This window comes from Drosophila serrata, unplaced genomic scaffold (assembly GCF_035046125.1).
Source record: "Drosophila serrata isolate PLE 108 unplaced genomic scaffold, ASM3504612v1 contig_362, whole genome shotgun sequence".
Taxonomy (NCBI): domain Eukaryota; kingdom Metazoa; phylum Arthropoda; class Insecta; order Diptera; family Drosophilidae; genus Drosophila; species Drosophila serrata.
Genome location: NW_028257260.1, coordinates 2,572,013 through 2,597,198, shown reverse-complemented (window position 1 = coordinate 2,597,198; position 25,186 = coordinate 2,572,013). Strand labels below are relative to the sequence as shown.

Sequence of the window (25,186 nt, the reverse complement as noted above, 5' to 3'; positions counted from 1 at the left end):
GCTGTTTTGTTAGAGGGCAACAGTACGTATGAGTGATAAATGTGCAGGCACAATGTATTATGAAATTCATGGAGGGCACAATGGCTGGTACCCATTACAAAAATAAATGTTTGAAGAATTTTGATTAGTTATTGCTTTTAACCCTTAGTTTTCCAATTCTTTTCCTACTTATGTAGAATATTCATTTCCAACAAGGATCTTCTATTAACTTATAAATACTTTTACAATCTATACTTATTTCGATTTGTGGGCCCAAGCAGTTAGTTCTAATAAAGTAATTTATTTGGTTTAGTATTTTATACTATATTTAATTTAAAATAATAAAAGATATACATAGTTAAAAAATCATTTACAGTTCCTGAAATATTTTAAATATTTCCGCTGCATTGTCTCCTTAAATTTTAGGGCTTTATAAAGGACAACCATTAAACTTTCCTTTGAAAACTGAATAATCCTGGATAACTAGTCATATATTTCAGTTCTATGAAATCCTACATTTACAATTTAGATATGTAATATAAATGAATCCCTTTCTTAGAATACTAAATCATTTTTCCGTATTAAAAAATGAGCATAAGCTGTTTCAGGTCTCAGTGAAAAATATCCGAGTTCAATAACCCCTCCCACTATGCCGGAGGAGAGGCAGATATTCAAAGAGATTCGATGTAACGCTCGTATTGAACAAATGTACATACATACATATGTATATGCCTCTCATCTAAAAAGTTTCCTTCGCTAAGATATTGCCACGAATGGCAGCGGTTTGGATCGTATCCGCGGTGGTAGCCTGATGTCTGGTCCCTAGCCTACGGTTGTTAATACGCCGCTTTAAAAATAGCAACTATAAATCTTATGTACTCTCGTCGCCGCTTGTCATTGGCATACAACGTTCGTTGAACGTTCCCCCGCGGATATCTTGAGAGGAGAACATAGATCTGGTTGCCACTGGTGGTTCTGATGATGGTGCTGGTGTTGATGGGGCTCTTGTTGTGTGCATCCAAGCCCATGTAAATCCGCCACATGCACTCACTCATCTGTCCATCTGTCGGCCCAAGAATGCACTTCAAAAAATCAATAGAGCAGGATATGGAAAATGGTATTCAAAATATATGTTATATGAAGAGAAATTTAAATATTTATAACTTAATATATGTGAGCTTTATCAAATTCTCATATACGAACATATATTTAATTAAAATTCAGCAAAATCTCTTCTTATTTCTTTAAATTCCCAAATAGAAGGGTTAAGGTACATCTTCATCTAAGGTTCCTTAAAATTCCCAAGCTCATATTCCTCAACTATCTATATCATTCTGTATTTTCGTTTAATGGCTATGTGTAGTATTTTGGAAATATATTTATCTTTTTGAAATGAGTACGGTTCCAATACTATTACTTCATCTTCATCTAAGGCTCCTTTAAATTCCCAATTACACAATTCGCAACTATCTATCTCAGACTTATTTTTACAGATGGTATGTTTTAGTATCTAATAATGCCTGCTTGGAACAAAATAACAATTTGCTGCAAGTGTACACACATGTTTGCATCTGTGTGTTGGTATGTTTGTTGGGCTGAAACTATCGAAACTAATGTTACTCGAGTTGCCAATGGGATGGGGGAGAAACGATCCTACAGTCCACGCTGAAGATCATCGGACCCAGAAAGAGAAACAGATTCAGATTCTGAAAAAGATTTTAAAGCAGATTCAGATACAGCTACAGATACAGGCATACAGATACCGACGTACAGATGCACATACAGACATAGCAGCTACAGCTACGACCACGATCGTGATGCTGTGGCAGAGGCGAGGAAATCTCAAGGAGGGGATGCGAATGGGAAATGGTAGGGGGAAATGGGCATGGCGAAGGGGTCGGGGGCGGGGATGGACAGCAACTACAGAAACGGAGCGTAAGCAATGTTAACGAGTAAAAATCAAGAAAATTTTAGTTCTAAAAATAACCATTGTACTCATTTTCGTTTCAAAACGGAAAGCAGCCGCCAACAACAGCGGCGGAATATAACGAGAAACGACCGAAAACCAATAGCTATAAAGCGCAAAGATACTGAGATACTTGCACTCTGCGCAACGGCCCCAGATACAGATACAAAATACAAAATACAAAACACAGATTCAGATACATCTACAGATACATAGCATCCACGGGATTCTTGGCAACGCCATCGGGGCGAAATACACATACTGATTTTACATATACTATGCGCATTGTACTTGGCATTAAATTAATAACTATTTGGAAAATTGCTCAACCTGAAGGCAAAAACTAAAAGATAGATATTACTAGATGATACTTATGAAACCTCAATGAAATGATATATTCAAAACCCTTGTTTATAGTTTATTAAGGTGTCAGGAATGTGTTAAAGCTTGGTGCAAATAAAGACACTTGGTATTTTAATTATAAACATTGCAAGAACTGGAAGATGTTTATGATAAATTGTAGCTAAATACCCTATAAAAATATGGCTAAAATTAATAATCCCGTCCCATCACAAATGTCCCATCTCCGTAGCCTATTAATCTTAGCTTCTACCAGTAGCTAGTAGCATTTGTCAATTTAGATGCCGGCTTTGATAACAGTCCGGCTGGCTTCGAATTCATATTACAGTAGCAGATAGCTATTCTATTCTATATATTTAAATTTAGTAAACTGTATTTACTTTTACACAATTATTTCGACACTTTTTTATTGGGGTCATCATTAGCATTTCCTAATCACAGTAGGAAAGATGGTTCGCTTCGCTTGTGGTTCTTCCTGGTTTCGAGATGGCAGATGACAGATGGTGCCCCAAGTCGAGCCTAGGGACCAACTACCAAACTGCAGTGATAACTCATTGGAACCGCGATAACCCCGACGCCACCGCCGTCTAACACTGTTTTGAAGCGTACAGAGATTATCGTAACTACGCGCGAGACGACTCAATGCCCATTCCCCGTGCTCTCTGTGCCTGGGATTTCTGCGCCGAATTCGGATCTGAGTCCGAATCAAGCAGTTACACTTTGGTGCTCCAGATCGGACAAGATCGGGGTTCTATATAGTCCATGGAGAAGCACAAAGAAGACATTAAGGGGAACAGCGTTCGGCGAGAGAGAGAGAGAGAGAGATCGTAAAGCGAACCACATAGTACGGATGCAGATACAGCTACAGCTACAGCCACGGATACATACACTTATTTTGGATTACAAATAGAATACGATCGTTGCCAGCGGGTGTGATTGTGTGTGTGTGTGTGTGTGTATGGTATATGTACTAAAAATTAAAAATAACGGTGGGGCCCGTGAGTAAAAGTTGTATGGCCCCAGCAACGCCAACAAGTTCAATCCCCAATCCTGATACCTCGAAAGTCGAACATTTTCGGAAATTACCAGATACCATTCTTTCGGAGATTGATCCATAAAAGTGACTCAGGCTAGGCTGATCAATGAAAATAGTCAAACACTTTTGGAAAGCGGGATCAAAGGGTTCAAACCAGAGCCCACAATAGAGTCATTTGATTACGCCTAGTACCACACACTCGTCCGGATGTCATTGCATATATCTGCATATGCTTATAGGCAAAAAAATTCTTTGTATACTAAGCTAATGTTTTACCATATATAGTAAATCCTACTGGGATCGTATACTTGAATAATATGCAAATGCAGGTCATTGATAGACCTCTTCTAGGGCAATTATAAAGGAACGGAAGGGTAAAGTAATGAAGTTGATCCTATAATCCATTGTAATTCTTTAAAAGTTTAGAAACATATTCTACACAATCTTATGGTATATATTCCATGGTATGGGTTAGTCACTGATCATGACATTTAGTTATAGGATCGTATCGGAAGTCAATCAAATTTAGGCTTTCGTAGTCCTTCAATCAATATTTTTATATGACAACCAAAGTTTTAAAAACTCATAAGGGGTATACAAATAATGAAAAAATAATATCTAAGAGTTAGGATACGTAAAGATCTTTAAAGTTACCTCTAAAATTGAATGACTCGAAACCTGTACATAATATTCAAAGTAGATAAATGGACATGTGTAAAGTGGATTTTCTCATATGGTAACAGGGACACAAAATGTCCCCAGTTTCCACTTGAAAAACGGATTCCAACTTGTGACAGATGTTTCCTAGATCCCTGATGTCCTGCTACAGTTGCGTCGCCGCCACGGAGATCATCAACCCAAGTCGAAAGTCGACGCAAAAAAGGCAACCGGAGCCAGACCACTTGGGGTGCCAATGGGCATACTCGCATCTATTTTTAGGCTACGATTTTTCCTTCCCACTTGGCCCTTCGTAGAGCAGCATCCATCCCCCATCTCTGCCCCCGCACACACACACACACACACACCCAACCGATGGCTGACTGAGAGAGAGCACGAGTGGGAGAGCGGTTCCTGGAGTCGGGAATCGGAGTAACTGCTTCCCTTCTTGGTTTTCGGTTTTTGGTTGTTGGTTTATTGGGAATCTTGCTAGCTGCTGCTGGTGCTGATGCTGCTGCTCCGTCGCTGTGCTGCCATAGACGTTGCCGTCCGTAGTAGCTGTAGCCCGTCCGTAGTCGCGTTCTCTGCCTGATTCTATAAGTAGACATACATACATATGTATTTATGTATATTTATATACACGCACACACGTGTGCCCAGCTGTGTATGCGCCACACATGTGCACCGGCGACGGCGGCGAGAGAAGACATCGCCCAGCGCCATCGTCTCTCCGCCGCAATCTACCAAGTTAGAGCAGCGCCGTTCCGTTCTCTGTCCTCCGTTCCGAGTTCCCACTACGAGGAGGAGCAAAGGAGAGCATTCGTCCGCCTAACGATCGTAGCAGTAGCGTCCGTGTGACTGTGTGAGTGACCTGCCGCTGAAAGTGTGTGTGTGTGTGTGTGTGCCGACTGCCGTTAGTATCGACAACGGGATCGCCACGAAAAGTTCAGTTTCAGTTTCGTTGTTGTTTCGTTTGGTTTGGTTAGTTTTAGTTGGTTAGTTGGGGTCTCAGGACGGCGGAAGACGGAGAACGGTTTGTCCAGTGAGAGGAGTGCGTGCCGATTTTCTCTCAGTGCGTGAGCGTGAGAAAAACGTGGGGGGGGGGTCAGGTACCGAGAGTGAGAGACAGATTCGCACTGGTCGTGAGTCGCGTGACTTAAAGCGCGTGAGTGGCGATCACAGGAAGATCCGGTGGAGGCAAGGGACTTGTAACAACAAAAGCTTCGGCGAAAGTAACTGTAAACTTTAAACTGTAAATGCCTAGAGCAATACGAAACGGACCCTCGTGTGTTGTTTGCTTGGACACATGTGCATTTGATGTCGTGATTTGTTTTATTTCTATTCCGTTCTGCTTTTCGTTCCTTATTCCCGTCGTTTGTGTGTTATTTTGTTTTTGTTTTTTATACTTTAGTATAATGTTTTTTTTTTGTAGACGTAGCCATAGCCGATGAGCCGCCGTCGGAGGCTAAAAGGTTAACTTCTAAATATTAATAGTCGTCGGTTGGTTGTCAACAACAAAATGCGAGTAACGCCAGCCACAGCCAATAACAATAGCAACAAAGAAAGAGTACAAAAATCGCGTTCATTCGTGGATTCCGTTTTCGGTTTTTCTTGTGCTTTACTAAATCGTTGTTTATCTTGTTTTTTTTTTAGTGTCATAGAACTTGTGTGATTTTAAAAATGATACCAAAGTGTAAATTCTAAAAAAGACAACTCTGGTTAAAGCATGCGCACACACATGTACAGTTAAAGTTACTCGGAACATCGTAAACCGTTAACCGGTACACAAGTGTTACGTTACGTTCACACTATACAGTTTTTGAAATGCAACAGTTAGACAGCCGTATTGGCATTAGTAAGAACACCACAAAACCCCGGAGCAGCTGCATCAGCACCGGCATCCACAGGAGACGCCGCTAATAGAAAAGAATCCATAGCGGAGAGCACATACAGAAGACAAAAGCAGCAGGAGACGGCAAGGGAAGAGAGATCTCATAGTTACGCTTTCTCAGCAAAAAAAAAAAAAAAAAAAAAAAAACAGAACAGAGCAGGAGGAGGACGTGGAGGAGGAGAGAGCACCGAGGAGCGGAGGAGAACGAGTCACCAAGAAGCCGCTGACTACGACAGAATTCCCAAATGGTAAGCAAAGAGCGCACGGAGATCAGCTTCCAGGGAGATGCTGCGATAGGGCCGGGAGAAGCAGAGAGATGGCGAGATACAGATATTCGTGAATCTGCTGAGAGAGTGATCGCCATACACTCGGAAGTCAGATCGGATCAGATCAGATCGGATCGGTTCGGTATGTTAATGTTAGAAGCCATTGCACGGATGATCTGTCTGCAGCAGTGCAGTAATGATGCGACACTCCGCGATCTCTATCCCAACCAGATCAGTTGTTAGTCATCGTACTAATCTTTCGAAGAAATTGCGAAGGCATGAATGAGTTTGCTGGCCGAAATAATAATAGAACAGCCCATTCATGAAAGAGGGTAAAATAGGAATTTATGAATGTTTATGTAGCTTTTTCACAGCTATGAAAAGGCATCACATCACCAATTCCACAAAGATCGGATATTAAATTTGGTAGGTTGAATTCAGATAGGAGTCAAAATACCCTATATTCTCTTGGGAAGATAGGAAATATACTTGACCGATTGGCAAAGATACAGTCAATCTGGAAATAGACTGAGATTGAGTGTACCCATTAGGTTAAAAGATCGAATTAAATTTAAAATACACTGTTAGGTTCTTATTTTAAATATAACAATTAAAAAACAATTACTAAAAAAGTCACAGATAATACCAAATAAATTATCGTTAGAAAGTCGTCCTAACTGAAGACTCCTTTTGTCTTTCTTTTTATCTCAATTGTAACACAATTCGGTGGTTAACATTTCTCTGCTACTTGGTATCGTTCAGATAAATTACAGATATAGAAAAAAGTATATTTACCTTAACGACACGTTTATTTTGTCTTTAACAATTAGCAGAAAGAGACACCAGATATTAGAATCTAAACATTTATCTAGACAAGACTTTCTTAAACATTTAATTAGGATTTTTATTATAAGATTTATTCTTATAATTATTATGAGATCTCGGGACTCGAATCAAAAACGTGTAGCAAACAGTCATACAAATCGACCTTCAGAAGATTTGCTTTATTTATTTAATTATTAAATTAAATTTAAATGGGCAAAGTCCATCTAATATGGCTAGGTTACAGTACTCTTTTTGCAGTTTACACATATCTATAGTACATATAGAATGTTTATTCTAAAAAAGCACAAATCCCATATTTAATTTCACACAAATAGTAAGAGTTCGTACATACAAAAATAGTTTAACTAAACACAGGATTTAAAGATTTCGTTTTTTTTGTACTCCATAAAATAACGAAATACCAATTAAAAGTGAATGTAAAAGACAGAAGGAGAAGCATCACCAGACTAATCGATTTAGCATATCCTTATCTGATTAGAATAGATTATTTTTGCTCTTAGTTATAACATGTTTATTTATTCATTTAAAAAATTATGTTTAATGTTGCACTTAATTAGCTGCACTAGTGTTCAACTCCAGAGAGGGTATATATTAAAAAAAAATATATATATAAGATTCAGCCATTCTATTCTGATCACTCATCGTCTATATTCACAGGAGACAAAAAATCAGCCACCGGTGACGAGCAGTTACCACCATCAGCGGGCACCGCGTACTCCGGAGTCGTACTTCAACGTGCCGGAATCGGTGGCCCTGCTGAATATCGTCAAGTCGGAGCGCATCCAGAGCGCCTTCCAGTCCAACCGTAAGAACCATGCCAGCGTTTGGGAGATGGTCGCCGAGGTGCTCAACCGCTTTAGCGCCCGAAAGCGGACGGCCAAGCAATGTTGCAATCGGTATGAGAATCTCAAGAAGATCTACACACAACTAAAGAAGAATCCGGAGCGACATGTTCGCCGCAACTGGCCATACATGTTCCTGTTCAAGGAGATCGAGGAGCAGCGCGGTGAGTGCTGGGGCTCCAATGGCAAGCGCATAGCGCTCATATCCAAGAACCACAACGAACTCTCCTACTACCAGCGACGCAGGCAGGCGGCGGAGCTCAGTGTCCTGCTCAACAAGGACAACCTTACGCCGCACCAGCACAGTCTCCTGCAAAGCCTCAGCCAGAGCCACACGCACTCGCATGCCCACTCCACTGACTCCTCGCAGAGCGGGAGCAAAGTGGAGCGCTTCCTGCCCAATCACTTCGTGGAAACCCAGCTGAATGATGTCCCCTGTCCCAGTGGCAGTGCGGGCAATGGTGGTGTCGGTGTCGGTGGCATGCCCAGCGGCGTCTATGACGAGAATCCCCTCCAGCTACAGGTAGCTGCCGCTGCTGCAGCAGCCGCCGTTGCTGTGGCCGCCCAGAAACGGCATGAGCTTCAAATGGGACAGAATGCCGGTGGTCCTCAGATTGCGACTGAGGAGGACGACGAGGATGACCCCCAAGGGGCTGCATTTAAGGATCACCTTCATGGCCACAATCATAGTCATGGGTTGGGTCATGGCCACCCCCATGGTCTGGGCCATGGTCCGTTGGATGATTCTGGGGAGGCACCCGACTTCGAGAAGCACACCAATGGAGCCCTCAACTTGCATCACCAGAACAGCAGCCAGCATGACAACAACATATCCATGAAGTGAGTAAAGATCGTTTGCAAGGGATGATCTGGGGGATCACAATAAGATATATTATGTATCTATTAAATCTTTAGAGCTTTCCATAAACGCAAGTACTATAAATACTACTACCTAAGGGATAATATTTATGATTAAGGTTTTAAATTAATTTCAAAAATTAAATTTTTTCCATCTTCAAAGAAAAACTAGTATTTGCTTTATGTATTCATAAATACTCCTATTTATAGGGATAGAGATAAAAAGATAGAAAGATATACAGAAAGAAAGAGAGAAATATAGTTAAATGGCGAGTGAGATGGATAGAGAGAGAAATTGAGCTTGAAATTGAGATTGAAAATAAGATTGAGATTGAGTTTGAGATAATGATTGAGTTTGAGATAGAGACTGAGATGGTTTTTGAGTTTAAGAATGAGTTTGAGTTTGAGAAAGAGACTGACTAGTCCCTTCACTAAATTCAAAACTTTTAACTCGACCCTTCCATGCAAAGCTTTTTAACAAGAATGTCAACGCTGCGTATGCGCAATGGCAATAATTAAAAGTACATAATTACATACATTTAGTCAGAATATTATCTTCTCTGCTGCATTTCTTAATTATAGATGAGCTCATGTTATGTTATATTTAATGTTGTTGCATAAATAAGAAAACCTGCCAACCCCATCAAAATGTTATTACGCATATGTAATATTATCTTCTATTAAAAATAAATTGATAGGGCTGAGACAACTCTAGGACAGGGTCCAGAGAAATTTGGAAATCCTAAAAGTTTTTTTGACAGGAAAGCAATCACAATTGTGAAACAATTATTGAAAGAACATTTACAAATTAATTTTCTTTGAGTCAAAAAATGGCTCGAACGCGATTAAGACCTGGGCAAGTTGCCAAATCGTGTAAAAACTAAAGGCACACACTTAATTTCTGTTCTCTGCAGATCTGAGCCACTCTCGGAGGGGGAGTTCAACCCGGACGATATCCAACTGATGCCATCGAACTACAATGGGTGAGTGTAGTGGTGGGGGGGGGGTTCGAACACGCCATGGCATCGACTCTCTTTCTGACATTCCTGTTTCTTGCAGCGCCCAAAACTTCTACTCGCAGGGTCTGGATCCCAATATCCTGCATCCGGACGTAATCGTTGACACCGATCATCTATCCGACTGCACCTCATCCACGCTGATGAAAAAGAAGCGCAAGCTGTCCACCTCGACCGATGGCGACAGCACAAACTACGAGCTAATCGAGTATCTCAAGCGGCGTGAGAAACGCGACGAGGAGTTACTCAAACGGATGGATGCGCGAGAGGAGCGGCTGATGGGTCTGCTGGAGCGTACAGTGGTGGCCATTGAGGCGCTGGCCGTGAAACGCCTGCAGCCGCATCTGCAATCGCAGCTGGCTGCTCCTCCGGCGCCTATTTCGAGAAAGATTGCAGGGCCGGTGGTTACGGTGCCGGTAATAGTCCCGCCAGCAGATCCCACAATTACACTGAAAGAAGCACGCTTGGCCAATCCATCACCCGCGCCTTGGAGATCCGTGGACAACGATCACTGTTCAACGAGCGCTGACGCCCACTCGACCGATGCGCCTGTCGACGATCCCGATTGGCAGATCCTGAGCAAGGCTGCTGCCGAAGCCGCCGAAGCTGCAGAGAATGAAGGACTCCAGTCAGCAGCCGCAAGAGCAAGCCAGCCATAGAATACGCATACGTGCCACAACCCGCCACAAATATTTATGCCTAGACGCTCGAACTATACCTACTCACACCTTCCACTCATACTCCCCCTTAAATCGCGAGGAGAAGGAGGACAACACACAGTGCCAAAGACGAGACACGTCTCGAATTTTAATTGAGATTGCCACGCTTACTTAGAAGATGGATGAGCCAAGCCGAGCCAGCGGACAAGAGAAACTTAATATGGAATATTGCCGGAATAGCAATGTTTGTGCCACCAATAATTATATACTCTTTTGTTTTAAATTAACTTAAGGTTCAGTGCATGGACCAGGGAGGGAATCTCAGCCATAGCCTCAGCATAGGCTCTGCCTAAACTCAATCTAGTTGGAGCTGATATGGGGCTCAAATGCATTTTGTGCAGGAACAATACACAATTTCACATCTTTTTTTTGTAACCTAGATAAATATGATGTACGATTTTACAAACAAGTGGTTTTATTTTACAATACCTATGCTTACAATTACCTTGTATATCGGAGAAAGCCTCAGCTTCAATTTTTCACCGCCCGCTTGTTTCGTTTTTGCTTAATGTCCTTGCTGGGCTGGTTCTTCTTAGTCTTGGCTATCTTGTTGCTAATAAGCAGCTTAAGCCGGTTTCGCACCTGGTCGTAGTCGGCCTGATCCACCTCCTTCTTGGCGGACTTGAAGAATTTGGCTGCTTCTGCAGAATAACAAGAATGAAATTAAATTAAAATTAACAGTAGAACTAGAGTGGACAACTTACCCTTTAGCCGAGGATCGTTTTTGGGAATGAAGAAGGACTCCATTTTTATCTTAGGCTTCTTCTGCTTGGTCTTTTTCTTTGCGGGTAACTGGTTTTCATTGCCAACTTCTTGCGGCTGCGATTCTTCTTTCCCCTGCGCATCCTTTTCCCCGTCGTCTTCGCTGTCAGACGAATCGTAACTAAAGGGATTGATTGCAGCCAGGCCGAGAAGTTTGCTGGCCGAGGCGGAGTTCTTGCCAACTAGGATCTTCTCGGGACCAAGCTTCTCTAGCTGGTCCTGCCGCTTGGCCACCTCCTCGTCAGGAGCTTTGCCGAACATGTCCAGCAGACTGAAACCCTCGCCGCGCATATTGAGCGAATCCTTTAGCGTGTCGGTAACCATGTAGAAGGCCGCCTTGGAGACAGGAGCAGGTGCGGCAGCATCACCACCACCATCACCAACGACAGTTTCCGCGTCATTCTTGACCGTCTTGATCTTTTCAGGAGGTAGCTGCTTCTGTCGCACCAATTTCTGATGGTCTTCCTTGGCCGGATCAAAGCGCAGCATCTTCTTGCTTTTTGCTGGCTTTCCATCATTTCCATTGGCGCTGCTTATTTTGTGTCCCACCACCTTCTCCAAAATGTCCATCTGCCATTGACGCTCGCTCTCCACTGGTGCTGGCTGTTCTTCCTCTTCATGTTCCGCCTCATTTTCCTCGTCGTCGTCCACAAAGGTAGATGTAATGCGGAATCGAGGATCCAGACTCTGCTTGCTCTGCATCTCCACCAAACGCTCTCCCTTCTTACCCTTGTGCTGCGGCAGTATTACCTGCTCGTTTTCCTCACCTTCCTCGTCGTCGGCGAATAGATCCCTTTTCGTCTTCTTGGCAGGCGCAGGCTCCGCCTCGTCGTCGCTAAACTTGATCCGTTTTGCCTGGCCACCGACTGATAGTGCAAGCTGGATGGCAGACTTCTTCTGCAGATGCTCCTGTCGCATCTTGTTCAGCGATTCCATACGCTTCTGGTCCGCCTTGCTAACCTTGGCGTCTGGCTGCTGTTTTGCAGGTTTCCGGTGCTGCTCGATGATGTGCAGCGGCTTTGCGTCGTGCTCCTGCTGGATAACAATCTGCATCGGAAAGTGGGGGGAAAGTTGATCAGCTTAGATGACAATAAATGGATGTTAAGCGGATGGAGGATGCCTACCCTGCCATTGTGCATGGAGTGTGAGGCACGCTTCTTGGTAATGAGCAGTTCCGGTGCAATTTCGTCGTCGCCGATCTCCTCATCCTCACCGAAAACCCGCCGCTTGTTCTGATTGCTCTGAGACAGCAGCTGGGAGCTTTGCACCGGCTGCTCCCAAGCCTCTGGTTCGCCCTGCTCTCGCCGCTGATTCTCCTCGCGCTCCCGCTTCAGCCGATCCAAGAAGGACTCCTTGGCCAGCGAAACACGCAATTTAGTCCCGTGCAGCTTTTGCCAGTTGAGCTCGTTAACGCCTGCAAAGACCATTCCGAGATTACTAACCACTTGAACCCACTAACGCTGGGAAGACTTACAGTAGTCGGGGTCGTCCGTCTGCAGGGTGACGAAGGCTATCACCTTGTTGGCTCCATCCTGCTCCTTACGCTTCAGGTCTACGTGCTCCACATGGCCGTAGTCCTGGAACAGCCCCTTGAGGTCTGCCTCGGTGGTCCGGCTTGGCAGATCCGCCAAGAAGAAGCGGGTACCGCCCATCGCTCCTACGTTACAATTAAGTTTACGGATCAAGTACGCTCGGCACGTGTAGTAGCTGGACAAAAACAATGTAGGCGGGCAGCCAGTGTGACCACACACAGTATGGTTAAACGTATTCTTTTTTTTAATATCGAAACTATCGATAGTGACATCGATGTTTAGCATTTCTGGCTGCAACGAAAACTGGTCACACTCGCAGCAGACGTCACATACTTCTAATATTTTGTTTTGTTCTTTGTGCGAAAAGTTTAGAATTGCCGGAGAACGGGATTGCCATAGGGCAGAGCAGATCCGCAAGCGACGGCAACATGGCGAGCGGGACAAGCAGCGGAGCGACGGCCAGCACAGCGTCACCGCCGGCAGAGAAGTGGGGCTTTCCCCTGCAGGAGCTCTACCGCCTGGCGTTTGCCTTCTACAAGCGTGAGTGCAGTGAACTCGGGCTTCGTCGCAGTACCACGTAATCGCTCGCCCTCCCATTTCCCCTTTACCCATATTATGCAGAGAACTCGGGTAAGGCCATCCATCTGTCCTATGAGGACAACCTGAAGCTGATCGCGTTCAAGCAGCAGGCGGCACTCGGTCCGTTCAATACGAGCCGGGCGCCAGCTCTCGGCGTTCTGGACGTGATTGGACGCGACCGGCAGCAGCACTGGCAGCTTCTGGGCGACATAACGCGCGAGCAGGCCATGGAGGGGTTCGTCGACCTCCTGGACACCATGTGCAGCGCCTTTCGACCCTATATTGAGGCGGTGCGACAGGACCGCGACGAGACGCTGCGCAAGGAACTGCGCCGCATGGAGGCGGAAAAGGAGGCCCATGAACGTCAGGAGCGTGCCCAGCAAGAGCTGCTCGAGGAGGGCTACAAGGAGGAGCTGCAGCGCCGCCAGCTGCAGGACGCGCTCAACAAGCAGACATACCAGCAGTTCAAGGTATTCATAGCCATGGCCCTCATTGATTTTTTCCCCCACTCCTTCTACACCTGTTGTTTTGCTCCTCTATAATGAATGATAAATATCGGGGTAATTGCTGGGACCAGCCTTGGCGGCGGTCCCTGCCATTGAAAGGGGGTCACGACCTAGTTCTCAGGCCTGTCTGTCTGCCTGCTTGTCTGTATTGCCCTCTAATCCTTCACTCCTTTCACAGCTTTATGCAGAGAAACAATTCCCTGGCAATCCAGAGCAGCAGGCCGTGCTTATCCACCAGCTGCAGAAGGAGCACTATCATCAGTACATGCAGCAGCTCCATTTGCAGAACCAGAATCAGCAACAGCACAGTCAGAGCCACGAGGCTGGGCAGGAGGAGGACAACGCTTCTGGCAGCAACAATAACAACAGCAACAGTGGCAGCAGCAACAACATTCCCGATCTGTCCAACGCCATGACCGGTCTGAAGTTGGGCGACCTGGAAACGCAGCAGCAGCAGCATGCAGAGGAGCAGCAAGGCCATCCTGGCATTCACGGGCAGGAGGCAGTGCAGGAGCAGCACGGCAGTGACGAGTATGATGACTATGTAATGATACGACCGGCCAAGATCTGGACGCGTCCCGACATCGAGCAGTTTAAGACTGAGGTGTCCGCCGGTGATGGCGACGGTGTCATCACCATTGGACACGGCGACACAGTGACGGTGAGACTCCCCTTCTCCGTGCAATCTTTGCTTTTCTCACATGTAGCTACTTGGCACTTGCAGGTTCGCGTGCCCACCAACATGAACGGCAAGTGTATCTTCTGGGAGTTTGCCACGGATAGCTATGACATCGGTTTTGGCATCTACTTCGAGTGGGCCAAACCCGTGACCAATGAGGTGACCGTGCACGTGAGTGATAGTGACGAGGATGAGGACTGTGTGGACGAGGACTATTTGTCTACCACCGAGGACCTGGAGTCGGGTTCGCTGTCGCAAGACCGCGGCGACGGTGGCATCGGTTCGATGAGCAACCCAACTGTTGCCCCCAAGGCTCCCATCTCCATTATAGTTCCCATTTATCGGCGCGAATGCTACAACGAGGTGTACGTGGGCTCCCACTCCTATCCCGGCGAGGGCGTCTACCTGCTAAAGTTCGACAACAGCTACAGTATCTGGCGCTCAAAGACCCTGTATTACCGCGTCTACTACGAACGCTAAGAGGCCAAAAAAATGTGTATTTACTATCCATTAATCTTAGATGAATCCTATATGCCATGTGCATAACCCCAGAAAGTCCCCTGTTTGGTGTTGGGTGTTGTGGGTTTGTTGATGATGCCTTTTAGGCAGAAAAAGCTGCCAACTTGGCGACACCATCTCTTTTATTTTGCATAAAGTACATATTTTATTTATTATTTAGTTGTAATCTGACGAAAGAACAGTCCAAAATGAAATTTGAATTGAAACAATAAACAAATAACAAGACACTACTGTAAGCGACGAAATTTTGTATTTTGGATTTTTAAAAATGATTGTTTTCTTTGCAATAGAGAGATATTGTAAGATATAAAATAACAAACTTATTTTTTTTAAAAAACCTCGATAGTGCAAAAAGAATCGATGTTTTGAAAGCAATATGCAAACATCGATAGTGCTGTGATGTTTTGCAGCACGCGCTCGCTCGCTCGCAGATGAGAGCGTTAACAGAACAGTGCTGGTGAATTTAAGAAATTGAGAGTGTTAACAGAACAGTGCTGCTGAATTTTACAGATTGAAAGTATTTACAGGGCTTTCTTTTAGTTTCGATCCGATAGATACTTTTGTATCTTTGGGATATTAGTATCTTTGATATATTAGTATCTTCGGAATACAAATTAAATTATTTTGCTGCGCTCCCTTTTTCCGTCCAAAAGCGACAAAAACGAAAAGCAAATAGCTACAAGCTAGGTTCAAACAAACTCTTCCATTTTCAAATAGGCTAGGTTTAGCGGGAAGTAAGCCAAAGCGTCAGCTTGTGGTGTTTTGCCAGCACTAGTCACGGTTCTTGTAGCTGAAAAACTAAAAAACTTAAACAAAAATAGGGACGGTGCCGCGAGACTGTGTTAAACTCGGCGATTAAGATTTGACAAAACCATATATTTATGTAATAAACGGAACGCCGGAACGGCAAGAAAAGTTATGACCACGCCGACGGCAAGAACGTATTAGTATTCAACAGAATATTGGAAGGCCCCACCATCCATCCCAAAGTGCAAGTGCAAGAGCTCAATATAATTAACAACGTTTTTTTTTTGCTCAAATCGGACGACAACAACAAACGCCGCGATCACATCGAACAAACACACACTCACACAGACACATACATATATCTATATTTTTTTAATTTCTCATTTTATTGCCGAAAAAGAAAAGAGAAATATAAAATACAGGACGCACACACACACATTGTGAGAGTGAGAGGGCAGCGGAGAAGAGGAAGCACGGACTTGAGTTCTTTCAAAGAAGAGGAGAAAACAAAAAGATAATATCGCCGGGGAACATCGAAAAGCCACCGAAAAGCAGCACATATTATTAAAGTTGGAGTGGGAGCTGAAAAAGACCGCGAAAATAACGACGAGAAACTTTTTTTCCACGCAACCTGGGAAGCCTCTTGTTATCGATTTTATGTTCTCCGTGTGCACCGTGCGCCGTTTGTGTGTGTGTTGCGCTCCCGCGGTTGCGTGCGTGTGTGTGTGTGTGTGACCACGGCATGTTATCAACAACAAAAAATAAAATATAATAAATAAATATAAATAAATAATTATAAAGCAACGAGTGGCGTAACATAAAACACAACAAAACCGCGTTAGCCGGTTGTTCCAAAGCATCTCGCTCGCACGCATCTAAGATCGTCGTAGACTTCAATTTTATCAAATTTATTGTTGAATTTTATCCAATGATTTCGCTGCTGCAAATGAAATTCCATGCGCTTTTGTTGTTGCTATCAAAAGTGTGGACATGCATCTGTTTCATGTTCAATCGCCAAGTGCGAGCTGTAAGTAAAGTAATATTAATGTATACCGGGAGCAGTGCCTTCCCTAAATATGTACATATATCTGCCAGCATATGTAGTTAATATGTGTTAGTTAACGTATCAAATAATAATATTAAATAGTTCCCAACCCGATCCACAATCGACACGCGTTCAACTACCATAATGATAATAAAAAAAAGCCACCGCAGTGATAACGCCATATATATGTATGTACATATATGCATATTTATACATACATACGTACAGAGGGTACTCGATAAGTTTGTTCAGGGAAAGGAAGGTTTTACCAGTGTACCCTGTACCTCTTTTAACCGGCGAATTGTTCTGTAAAGCACAAACACGTCAATTTATCTGTCCGTTAAAATTTAAATGTGAGGGTAGAAATCGGATCTGAATCTTTAAACAGACATTTTTCAAATCCACTCTATCTGAAAGGATTGATATATAAACAGGTCATTGGATTTGGATAATTAGTCTGACATTAAATTAAATAAAAATCAGTTTCTATACTTTAAACAATGTCAATTAATGTTAAACCCAATTAATATCAGATATATGTATGCATTAATATATAAAGTATAATGAATGGCTTTCATATATGGCTAATATTTGTTTATATGATAATTTAGCTCATTTTAATTGCACTATAAATCCATTTAAAGTCAATAATTATTGTATTTCGGTAAAAGCTGACACGTCCGTTCAAATTTATTACGGTTTAAATTCGGGTTTTATTTATTGAATTTTATAAATTGCTTTATTTTTTATTGGGTTTTCATTTTTTTAAAACATTTCTTGGGAGCTGTCATATCAGAATACTTTATATTCCTTAAAACAATGCACTAAACAGTGCTCACCCGTCGTCTGCTTATCGCCTTTAGGGTTCTCGGTTTTTGGCCCGAAATCGTGACGCTGCAACAAGTAACTGACCTTTGACCTGGTGCTATTCTTTTCGTTTTTACAAACTATAATACACTCTAGGTTTCGATAGCTTATCTAGCCCACCAGCACAGGAATATATCGACAAAGTTTGCTGATTGTAGCTCATTTTTGAATATTCTTCACTTTCAAATTGTTTGTTTTCATTTAAAAACAACATTTTTTGAAGTAGAAAAGACTAGATTAGAAGGATAACTTTGTAGCCATGTATGTAACATAACCGGCACCTCATTTTTAATCCATTAAATGTACTATTCCGTTGATTGTACTATATTAACTTTCTTAGTTTATCCAGTATCAACCGGTAAAATATGAACTCTTCCCGCTGTCACCCGTCTCGCGCCATCGCCTGAGCCTGGTGCAGCGAAAGACGCTGGTTTTGGACCTGGACGAGACCCTGATACACTCCCATCACAACGCGATGCCCAGGAATACGGTGAAACCGGGAACGCCGCACGATTTTACAGTCAAAGTGACGATCGATCGGAATCCAGTGCGATTTTTTGTACATAAGCGACCGCATGTTGACTACTTCCTGGATGTGGTAAGTTTATAATTTAAATTATATAATATTCCATGTATATTAATGTTAACTTTGAATTGATCATTAATGCAGGTCTCGCAGTGGTACGACTTGGTCGTATTTACGGCTAGCATGGAGATCTACGGAGCGGCGGTGGCGGACAAGCTGGACAATGGCCGGAACATTCTCCGGAGGCGATACTACAGACAACATTGCACGCCAGACTATGGCTCATATACCAAAGACCTGTCGGCCATATGTAGTGATTTAAATAGGGTAAGGATCAAGTGAAATATTACAAATGAAATATTTAAATTTGTTGCTCTTGACAGATATTCATCATTGACAATTCGCCGGGAGCGTACCGCTGTTTCCCCAACAATGCCATACCCATCAAGAGTTGGTTCTCGGATCCAATGGACACGGCGCTGCTGTCGCTGCTGCCCATGCTGGATGCCCTGAGATTCACCAACGATGTGAGATCGGTGCTGTCACGAAACTTGCATCTGCATCGCCTCTGGTAGCAGGTGGGCCTCCTTTCGCTAGTGTAGTCTATCTAACTTTTTCGAAGGAGCGCAGTGTTGAGATACCTTCTTCAGAAATTAACAACAACAACAACAAATGGTGGTGCTGTGACACATTAACGAATTTTTTTTTCATTATTATTACATATGTCAGTCTAATTGAGGAAACAAGAAAAGAAAAAAGTAAGCTAAAAGTTCAGAAGAGAGAGATAGAGAGAGCTCTAAAATCGATAGTTTTCTTATTGCGTTAATATACTTAATGAGACTATATAGATTTTTGTAACAAGCTAATACACGAATGCATACATATTTTGTGTAACAATTTTCCTGCTTGTTTTTCGATTGATTTTCCTCCTGTAAATGTTGGAGTTGTTTGTAGACCGTGTATGTATGTATGTTTTGATTATATATTAATATATATGTATATGTATATATATGTATAATTATATATATGATTATATGTATGTATGTAAAGTAAAAGCTCTTGATATAATACAAAATGAAGAACAAATTTGTCAAGTTATATATATCATAATATTATAAAAGCAAAATAATTATATCTAAGGCACACTTACACCAAGAGTCTTGTAATTTCTATACTACGATTAGGGATTATATACATACATACATATAAATTAATGTAAACCTGAAATTGTTTTAATTATTGAAGCAAAAAATACTTATAATTATACAAATTAGTTGATTATGAAACTTTCCTGGACATCATTATTATGGATAATTAATTATTATGAATTAAATATGTATAGACTTGCATTATACCCTTTGTTTCCTGTACAAAACTAAGAAGAACCATTTCATTGCTTGCAACAAGAAAAGGAAAAGGAGTTACATATACATACATATACCTACATCTAAGCGAAACAAACAACTATGAACTACTAAATATAATGTAAACGAAACAAGCGACAAAAACTGTTCTATTTTGTAAGGCAAGCAAGCAATGAAAGATCGGGCTGGGATCAGACATATGTATGTAGGGATACGTAGGGAGTTATAGAGCCAAATCACTTATATTAAATACTAGAACCGATTTAGTCTGAGAATTGCGAAACCGTGGCACATCATCCGACGAGACATCACAGGGCGACGCGGCATGGATAGAGGAGGAGACCAGAGAGAAGATAAACAAATGATGAAAACTGCTTCCATAGTTAATGTTACATATTTTCCAAAAATAAAAAGGCATCACTTCAACACTGACACCGCTTATACACCTTTATACCATTCTTCCCGAACCTCCAATCCAATCGAAATGTCTTTTTTTTTATAAATTGAATTGTATATTTTACAAATCACTATTTGTATATTTAATGCAAAGAAAAATCATGAATAATACTTACATGTATGCGATGTTTGTTAATTTTAAGTAGTTTGTAGACAATTTGTTAAACTGGAAAGAACGTAAATTAAATAAATAAGAAAGAGGGAACACAACAGCAGAAAAGCAGATAAAAAAACTACGACAACAAAATCAAAGCATTATTTTTGAAATTGGCGGGTACGTTTGAATGAATAAAAAAAATTGCGCTCGGTTAACAGTCTGTTAAAAATGCGAAAAATCAAATGTTAAAAATGTTCTGTTAGCACGCACCGTTGCTGTTATGCGCATTACATTTGAAGAACAGATATGTTGCCAATTTAGCCATTTTCCTAATACATCGAGCATTTTACAATTTCAGTTGAAAATTTGATTATTTTAACGTTGGCTTTGCGTTTTCTGATAATAAAATTAATTTCTACAATTCATGGCTGCTGTGGTCTACCGTTCGATTAAGTGTGTAAAAATTTTAATGTCTTAGCTATAGCTGGTTTATCACCCGAAGAGATGGCAACACTGTTGAAGAAATTACTCTTAGTTAACCTAGCACTTGCTCTTTGATACCCTCTAATCAAGAAAACGAATTGATTTTACTCGAAAACTTTGCATTTAAATTATTTTGTATACAAATATTATTGCCTATGAGGAGGAAGCACAGAAATATCTTGTTCTGCATTTAAAAATCTGAGTATCTATAATTAAAAATATAAATTAATTTTATTTATTTATTTAACAGACTGTAGTCGAACAGACACGACCAATTGTAGGGCAACCAGAATGTTAAATGCTCTGTTAACAGACAGTTTGAGGTTATGTTCGCCGTTCATTGTCCGGCCAACGACAACAGCAGTTGATTAACGTAAAAGCAAGGGAGCGCCGTAGTATTTACGCAACGCAACTGGTAAGAGCCGCTTCCCATCGCCTTGGGTGCAGAAGAGATTAACCTGGCATTATGATTTCACAGGAAAGCCTCACCTTCACCCATGGCAACCGCAGCAGCTGTAGCAAAAGTTGGAAAATCAGTGCACCGCATTTTCGTGGGCAACCTGCCGTGGACGGTGGGCCATCAGGAGCTCCGTGGTTACTTTCGCGAATTCGGACGCGTGGTGTCCGCCAACGTAATCTTTGACAAGCGTACCGGCTGCTCCAAGGGCTACGGATTCGTTAGCTTCAACAGCCTGGCGGCGCTGGAGAAGATCGAGAACGAGCAGAAGCACGTCCTCGAGGGCAACTACCTGAACATTCAGAAATCGTAGGACTCCAGCCTTTACCAGTTATATAGTTTTAAGTTTCCAGTTTACAAAGCACAAACATACATAAATGTCGGACAGCGATTCGGATCCCGAGGAGGAGTTATTTCACCGCGCCGCCGACCATGTGACCCGTCAGACAAATGTTCTCAGCTCCACAGACCTCCTGGCGTTATATGCCTATTACAAACAGGCCCTGGAGGGTCCCTGTGAGGGGCCCTGTCCCAGCCTGCTCCAACCGAAGGCTCGTAGCAAGTGGCAGGCGTGGCATAATCTTGGTAAGATGACTCCCTCTGCAGCTCGCCAGGCGTATATACAGAAACTTGAGACGCTTCAGCCCGAATGGAAATCTTCGTCGAAAGATAAAAGCCGAACCGGCTGGGTAGTGCACTCCATAGAATCGGCACCAATTGAGGAACAGCGTTCCGAGAGCGACAAAACCCTCTTCGACCACGTCAAGGAGAATAATTTGGAGAAATTGAGAGAGCTGCTATCGCCTGGCAACTTGCTGGCGCTGGACGAGAACGGCATGTCATTGTTACACTGGGCCACCGATCGCAATGCTGTCGATATCATCAAGTTCCTGGTGCGAAGCGGTGCCAGTGTGGACCAGCGGGATGCGGAGCAGCAGACGCCGTTACACTATGCCGCCAGTTGCGGTCATCTGGAGGCGCTAAAATGTTTGCTGGCGCTCCAGGCCGATCCGGAGCTATGCGATTCCAATGGCCAGACCTGCTATGATGTGGCTGATGATGAGCATATAAGTGGAGTTCTGCAGGCGGAGCGACAGCGGTTGACCGAATCCGAATCCGTATCGTAAATGCTATTAAATTGCAAGTGTAACATTTTCAATTTCCTTTTAAATACATGTCTAAAAAATACCTTCATACGCTTTTAAATTCAATACTGTCATTTTAGGACGCTTTCGTTCTAACTCAAAAAGAATGAGATGGCTATAGGTCTCAAGAAAGAAAGAAATCCAACAGACCATAATAATCGAGCAACATTTATATATTTTACCCTTGTGGTCAGTTTATATTTATTTTTGCAATTGCAGAAATAATGCATTGCTAAAGATAAGATCGTCTTGCTAATGATTTAAAATATAAACTGAATCTTAAACAGAATATCCACAAAGAGCAATATAATAAAAAAATATTTACTTTACTAACTGATATATTTAAAGCAAAGGTATAATTATGTTGCCCTACTTCCACAGCTTCTTGATGGACATATTCTTCTCCGAATCCTTCTGCATCACCTTGGCCACGGCCATTTCAAAGTCCTCCTGGGTGACATGAACACGACGCTCGCGGAGCGCATACATGCCAGCTTCTGTGCAGACACCCTTGACCTCGGCACCAGATGCTCCAGGCATTAGTTCGGCGATCTTGCGGAGATTTATACCACGGGTAAGGTTCATCTTTCTCGAATGGATCTTCAGAATGTCCAGACGTGCCTCCTCGTTCGGTGGGGGGAACTCGATCTTGCGATCAATACGGCCTGGACGTAGGAGAGCCGGGTCCAGAATGTCAATGCGATTGGTGGCCATGATCACCTTAATGTTTTTGGTGGCCTCAAAGCCATCGAGTTGATTGAGCAGCTCCAACATGGTACGCTGCACCTCGGAATCTCCGCCAGATCCAGATTCGATACGCGACGATCCAATTGAGTCGATTTCATCCATAAAGATAATGGATGGCGCATGCTCACGGGCCATAACAAAGAGTTCGCGCACCATACGGGATCCCTCACCAATGAACTTCTGGACCAGCTCAGAGCCGGAGACGCGAATAAATGTGCATTCGGTGTGATGGGCAACGGCACGGGCCAGTAGAGTTTTGCCAGTACCGGGTGGGCCATAAAGAAGCACTCCCTTGGGTTGGGCAATACCCAAGGCATCGAAAAGCTCAGGATGCTTGACGGGCAGCTCGATTACCTCTTTGATCTCCTTGATCTGCTTATCCAGGCCGCCGACCATTTCGTATGTGGAATCGGGCACCTTCTCCACCATCATCAGTGAGACCAGCGGGTCCACCTTGTTGGGCAATATCTTGTGCAGAGTGTAGCTCTCGTTGCGCAAGGCCACACGGCAATTGGGTGTAACGTCGTTAATGTCAATGTTTTTGTCCAGATCGACCACGAACTTGCCCTCGGGATGCACCTTGACCAGCACCTTCTTTTTATCCATGGGTTTCACCACCTCGCCCACATAGCTGCCTTGTTCTTGAAGCAGCTGCAGCTCCTCACGCAGCATACGCACTGTAATATGGATTTAATAAGTTTAAAATATAATTTTAAGAAACGAGCCATTAACATATGTATATACACATGTGCATTTGTAAATTTGTATTACCTTTCGCATTAAGCTCATTGCGCTGAGCCTGCAGGCGCCGCAAATTTTGGCTCTTTTCGGCAACAATTAGCTGGAGTTCCTCGATCTTTTGGATATAATATGAACGAAATCCTTCGCCTTTTTGGTAAGCGGACTCGATTTCCATCTGCAAAGTAAGAAAACAATGTTATTTGCTGTTTTGAAAGCCAACTTCCTGCCAAATATGCTTTTACCCGATTTATCACCGTCATTTTGTTAGTTGTTTGTCTACTATACTGTTCTTTAGTCAACAATTTATCCTTCCACAAACTTTTTTTTTTAATTATGACTCGGCATTCTTTGCTTGTTGTTAGTGCTGGGAAAACATCGCTGTCCTATCGATGCAATCGATAGTCTATATCAAATGTGTTCATCGATGGTATCGATGTTTAATTCGTGAAAACATTGACAAAATCGATAGTTAAAGCATTGATTTTTTGCCAGCTCTAATTGTTGTTTGAGATGTCACTTGTGCGGCTTATCGCACAAATATTGAACGGCCGATTATTATCGACTACGGTGACTATCGATGGTTTTGCTGGTTTTAGTTTTAACTTGGCGGGGGAATTTAAATTGTGAAAGAAATAAAATATCTCATTTATCAGCCGGACAGAGAGATATAGATAGACAGAGACATGGGTAGAGAAAAAATGAGATTGAGAGAGAGGGGAATATGAAAATAAAAAGATGGAGATATACAAAGTAAATAAATTTATATACATATACATATGTATGTCTGATAGAATGAATGTTCATATATATCGCTTATTTCAAGTGTATGGTAACGGTGTCAGAGCTTGGGTTCACGAGACTTTCAAATTGTGGGCATTCCCGCTTTTAATAATTAACATGTCTTAGCTGAGCGCAAACATGTTGCGAGTAACCATGGGGTTAGTTTTCCAACGCTGGGAATATTCGCACGTGCCTAAATGCATTTTTTATTAGCGCTTTCAATAATAAATTCGTGGACATTTATGCCGAATGATTGATTTTTCAGGTGACGAATTTTTATTGACTTTGCAATAAACAGAAATACTGAATGAATTTACCCTTTAATTGGCAGTGTACTCCTATAACGCTTTTATAAATAATAATAATACTTAATATAAGCTAATACTAATCTTAATTTAATATCAAAGAAACACAATAAATTTATAAGTGTATATTCAAAATCTATTCCTCGATAAAGCGCCGCGCGCCCCAGCCCCTCTAATCGATATACGATTATACAATCAATCGGCGCTCGCGTTTCTAGCATTAGAACTGTCACTCTCTCGTTCCCTCTCATTTACTTCCGCAGCTGGCGTGACGTAATAGAACCTTTTACGTATTGTCGCTCTCGCTCTCCTATCTCTCGTCATTGTTGTTTTTAAATTCGTTTCACTTTGTTTGGCATCTCCGGCGGCGTTAGAAGTGCATTTTTCATACGTAATTCTTTTACCGTGTATTC

The 25,186-nt window shown here is 42.6% G+C and overlaps 7 protein-coding genes across 12 annotated transcripts; 5 read left to right on the top strand and 2 right to left on the bottom strand.

Moving 5' to 3' along the window:
* Window positions 1–4,913: 4,913 nt before the first annotated feature.
* meso18E (Myb/SANT-like DNA-binding domain-containg protein meso18E) lies at window positions 4,914–10,842 on the top strand. 5 transcript variants are annotated; one of them, XM_020963003.2, is made up of 5 exons: window positions 4,914–4,979; window positions 5,652–6,137; window positions 7,659–8,683; window positions 9,616–9,684; window positions 9,761–10,842. In XM_020963003.2, exons 2-5 carry the CDS (start codon window positions 6,135–6,137, stop codon window positions 10,374–10,376), a joined length of 1,713 nt encoding a protein of 570 aa, XP_020818662.2. In that variant the 5' UTR covers window positions 4,914–4,979; window positions 5,652–6,134; the 3' UTR covers window positions 10,377–10,842. The 5 variants fall into 5 exon arrangements, with proteins under 5 accessions (XP_020818662.2, XP_086695291.1, XP_086695292.1 ...); XM_086839165.1 differs by having other exon boundaries at window positions 4,947–4,993; XM_086839166.1 differs by having other exon boundaries at window positions 4,947–5,031.
* Window positions 10,834–12,957, bottom strand: LOC110191976 (putative RNA-binding protein CG14230). Its single transcript, XM_020963001.2, has 4 exons — window positions 12,673–12,957; window positions 12,323–12,612; window positions 11,141–12,245; window positions 10,834–11,077 (listed from the first exon to the last, which is right to left on the bottom strand). Exons 1-4 carry the CDS (start codon window positions 12,848–12,850, stop codon window positions 10,908–10,910), a joined length of 1,743 nt encoding a protein of 580 aa, XP_020818660.2. The 5' UTR covers window positions 12,851–12,957; the 3' UTR covers window positions 10,834–10,907.
* A 42-nt stretch (window positions 12,958–12,999) lies between these two features.
* On the top strand, window positions 13,000–15,249 carry LOC110191978 (Golgi resident protein GCP60). The gene is made up of 4 exons (XM_020963004.2): window positions 13,000–13,270; window positions 13,352–13,779; window positions 13,994–14,476; window positions 14,540–15,249. Exons 1-4 carry the CDS (start codon window positions 13,159–13,161, stop codon window positions 14,972–14,974), a joined length of 1,458 nt encoding a protein of 485 aa, XP_020818663.2. The 5' UTR covers window positions 13,000–13,158; the 3' UTR covers window positions 14,975–15,249.
* A 193-nt stretch (window positions 15,250–15,442) lies between these two features.
* Dd (CTD nuclear envelope phosphatase 1-like protein dullard) lies at window positions 15,443–20,265 on the top strand. Of its 2 annotated transcripts, none has more exons than XM_020942142.2 (4): window positions 15,443–16,787; window positions 18,013–18,270; window positions 18,343–18,525; window positions 18,582–20,265. In XM_020942142.2, the coding sequence occupies exons 1-4, from the start codon at window positions 16,689–16,691 to the stop codon at window positions 18,771–18,773; spliced, it is 732 nt and encodes a 243-aa protein (XP_020797801.2). In that variant the 5' UTR covers window positions 15,443–16,688; the 3' UTR covers window positions 18,774–20,265. The 2 variants fall into 2 exon arrangements, with proteins under 2 accessions (XP_020797801.2, XP_086695294.1); XM_086839168.1 differs by having other exon boundaries at window positions 15,520–16,787; window positions 18,022–18,270.
* An 830-nt stretch (window positions 20,266–21,095) lies between these two features.
* On the top strand, window positions 21,096–22,243 carry SLIRP1 (SRA stem-loop interacting RNA binding protein 1). The gene has a single exon (XM_086839169.1). The coding sequence runs from the start codon at window positions 21,096–21,098 to the stop codon at window positions 21,366–21,368; it is 273 nt and encodes a 90-aa protein (XP_086695295.1). The 3' UTR covers window positions 21,369–22,243.
* anox (acyl-CoA-binding domain-containing protein anorexia) lies at window positions 21,433–22,243 on the top strand. The gene has a single exon (XM_020942238.2). It carries the CDS (start codon window positions 21,433–21,435, stop codon window positions 22,180–22,182), a length of 750 nt encoding a protein of 249 aa, XP_020797897.2. The 3' UTR covers window positions 22,183–22,243.
* Window positions 22,244–22,368: 125 nt separating this feature from the next.
* Window positions 22,369–23,971, bottom strand: Rpt6 (26S proteasome regulatory subunit Rpt6). The gene is made up of 3 exons (XM_020942237.2): window positions 23,931–23,971; window positions 23,719–23,863; window positions 22,369–23,624 (listed from the first exon to the last, which is right to left on the bottom strand). The coding sequence occupies exons 1-3, from the start codon at window positions 23,946–23,948 to the stop codon at window positions 22,570–22,572; spliced, it is 1,218 nt and encodes a 405-aa protein (XP_020797896.1). The 5' UTR covers window positions 23,949–23,971; the 3' UTR covers window positions 22,369–22,569.
* Window positions 23,972–25,186: the final 1,215 nt, after the last annotated feature.

Excerpts from the sequence above, each read along its gene's own strand:
- meso18E (XM_020963003.2), top strand. Across the intron at positions 8,684-9,615 it reads GACAACAACATATCCATGAA|ATCTGAGCCACTCTCGGAGG; the intron begins GTGAGTAAAGAT and ends TGTTCTCTGCAG. Across the intron at positions 9,685-9,760 it reads ATGCCATCGAACTACAATGG|CGCCCAAAACTTCTACTCGC; the intron begins GTGAGTGTAGTG and ends TGTTTCTTGCAG.
- LOC110191976 (XM_020963001.2), bottom strand. The coding sequence starts at position 12,850 with ATGGGCGGTACCCGCTTCTTCTTGGCGGATCTGCCAAGCCGGACCACC. Across the intron at positions 12,613-12,672 it reads GACGGACGACCCCGACTACT|GCGTTAACGAGCTCAACTGG; the intron begins GTAAGTCTTCCC and ends TGGTCTTTGCAG. Across the intron at positions 11,078-11,140 it reads AAACGATCCTCGGCTAAAGG|AAGCAGCCAAATTCTTCAAG; the intron begins GTAAGTTGTCCA and ends GTTATTCTGCAG.
- LOC110191978 (XM_020963004.2), top strand. The coding sequence starts at position 13,159 with ATGGCGAGCGGGACAAGCAGCGGAGCGACGGCCAGCACAGCGTCACCG. Across the intron at positions 13,271-13,351 it reads GGCGTTTGCCTTCTACAAGC|AGAACTCGGGTAAGGCCATC; the intron begins GTGAGTGCAGTG and ends CATATTATGCAG. Across the intron at positions 14,477-14,539 it reads GACACGGCGACACAGTGACG|GTTCGCGTGCCCACCAACAT; the intron begins GTGAGACTCCCC and ends TGGCACTTGCAG.
- Dd (XM_020942142.2), top strand. The coding sequence starts at position 16,689 with ATGATTTCGCTGCTGCAAATGAAATTCCATGCGCTTTTGTTGTTGCTA. Across the intron at positions 18,271-18,342 it reads TTGACTACTTCCTGGATGTG|GTCTCGCAGTGGTACGACTT; the intron begins GTAAGTTTATAA and ends TCATTAATGCAG. Across the intron at positions 18,526-18,581 it reads TATGTAGTGATTTAAATAGG|ATATTCATCATTGACAATTC; the intron begins GTAAGGATCAAG and ends TGCTCTTGACAG.
- SLIRP1 (XM_086839169.1), top strand. The coding sequence starts at position 21,096 with ATGGCAACCGCAGCAGCTGTAGCAAAAGTTGGAAAATCAGTGCACCGC.
- anox (XM_020942238.2), top strand. The coding sequence starts at position 21,433 with ATGTCGGACAGCGATTCGGATCCCGAGGAGGAGTTATTTCACCGCGCC.
- Rpt6 (XM_020942237.2), bottom strand. Across the intron at positions 23,625-23,718 it reads CAATGAGCTTAATGCGAAAG|TGCGTATGCTGCGTGAGGAG; the intron begins GTAATACAAATT and ends TCCATATTACAG.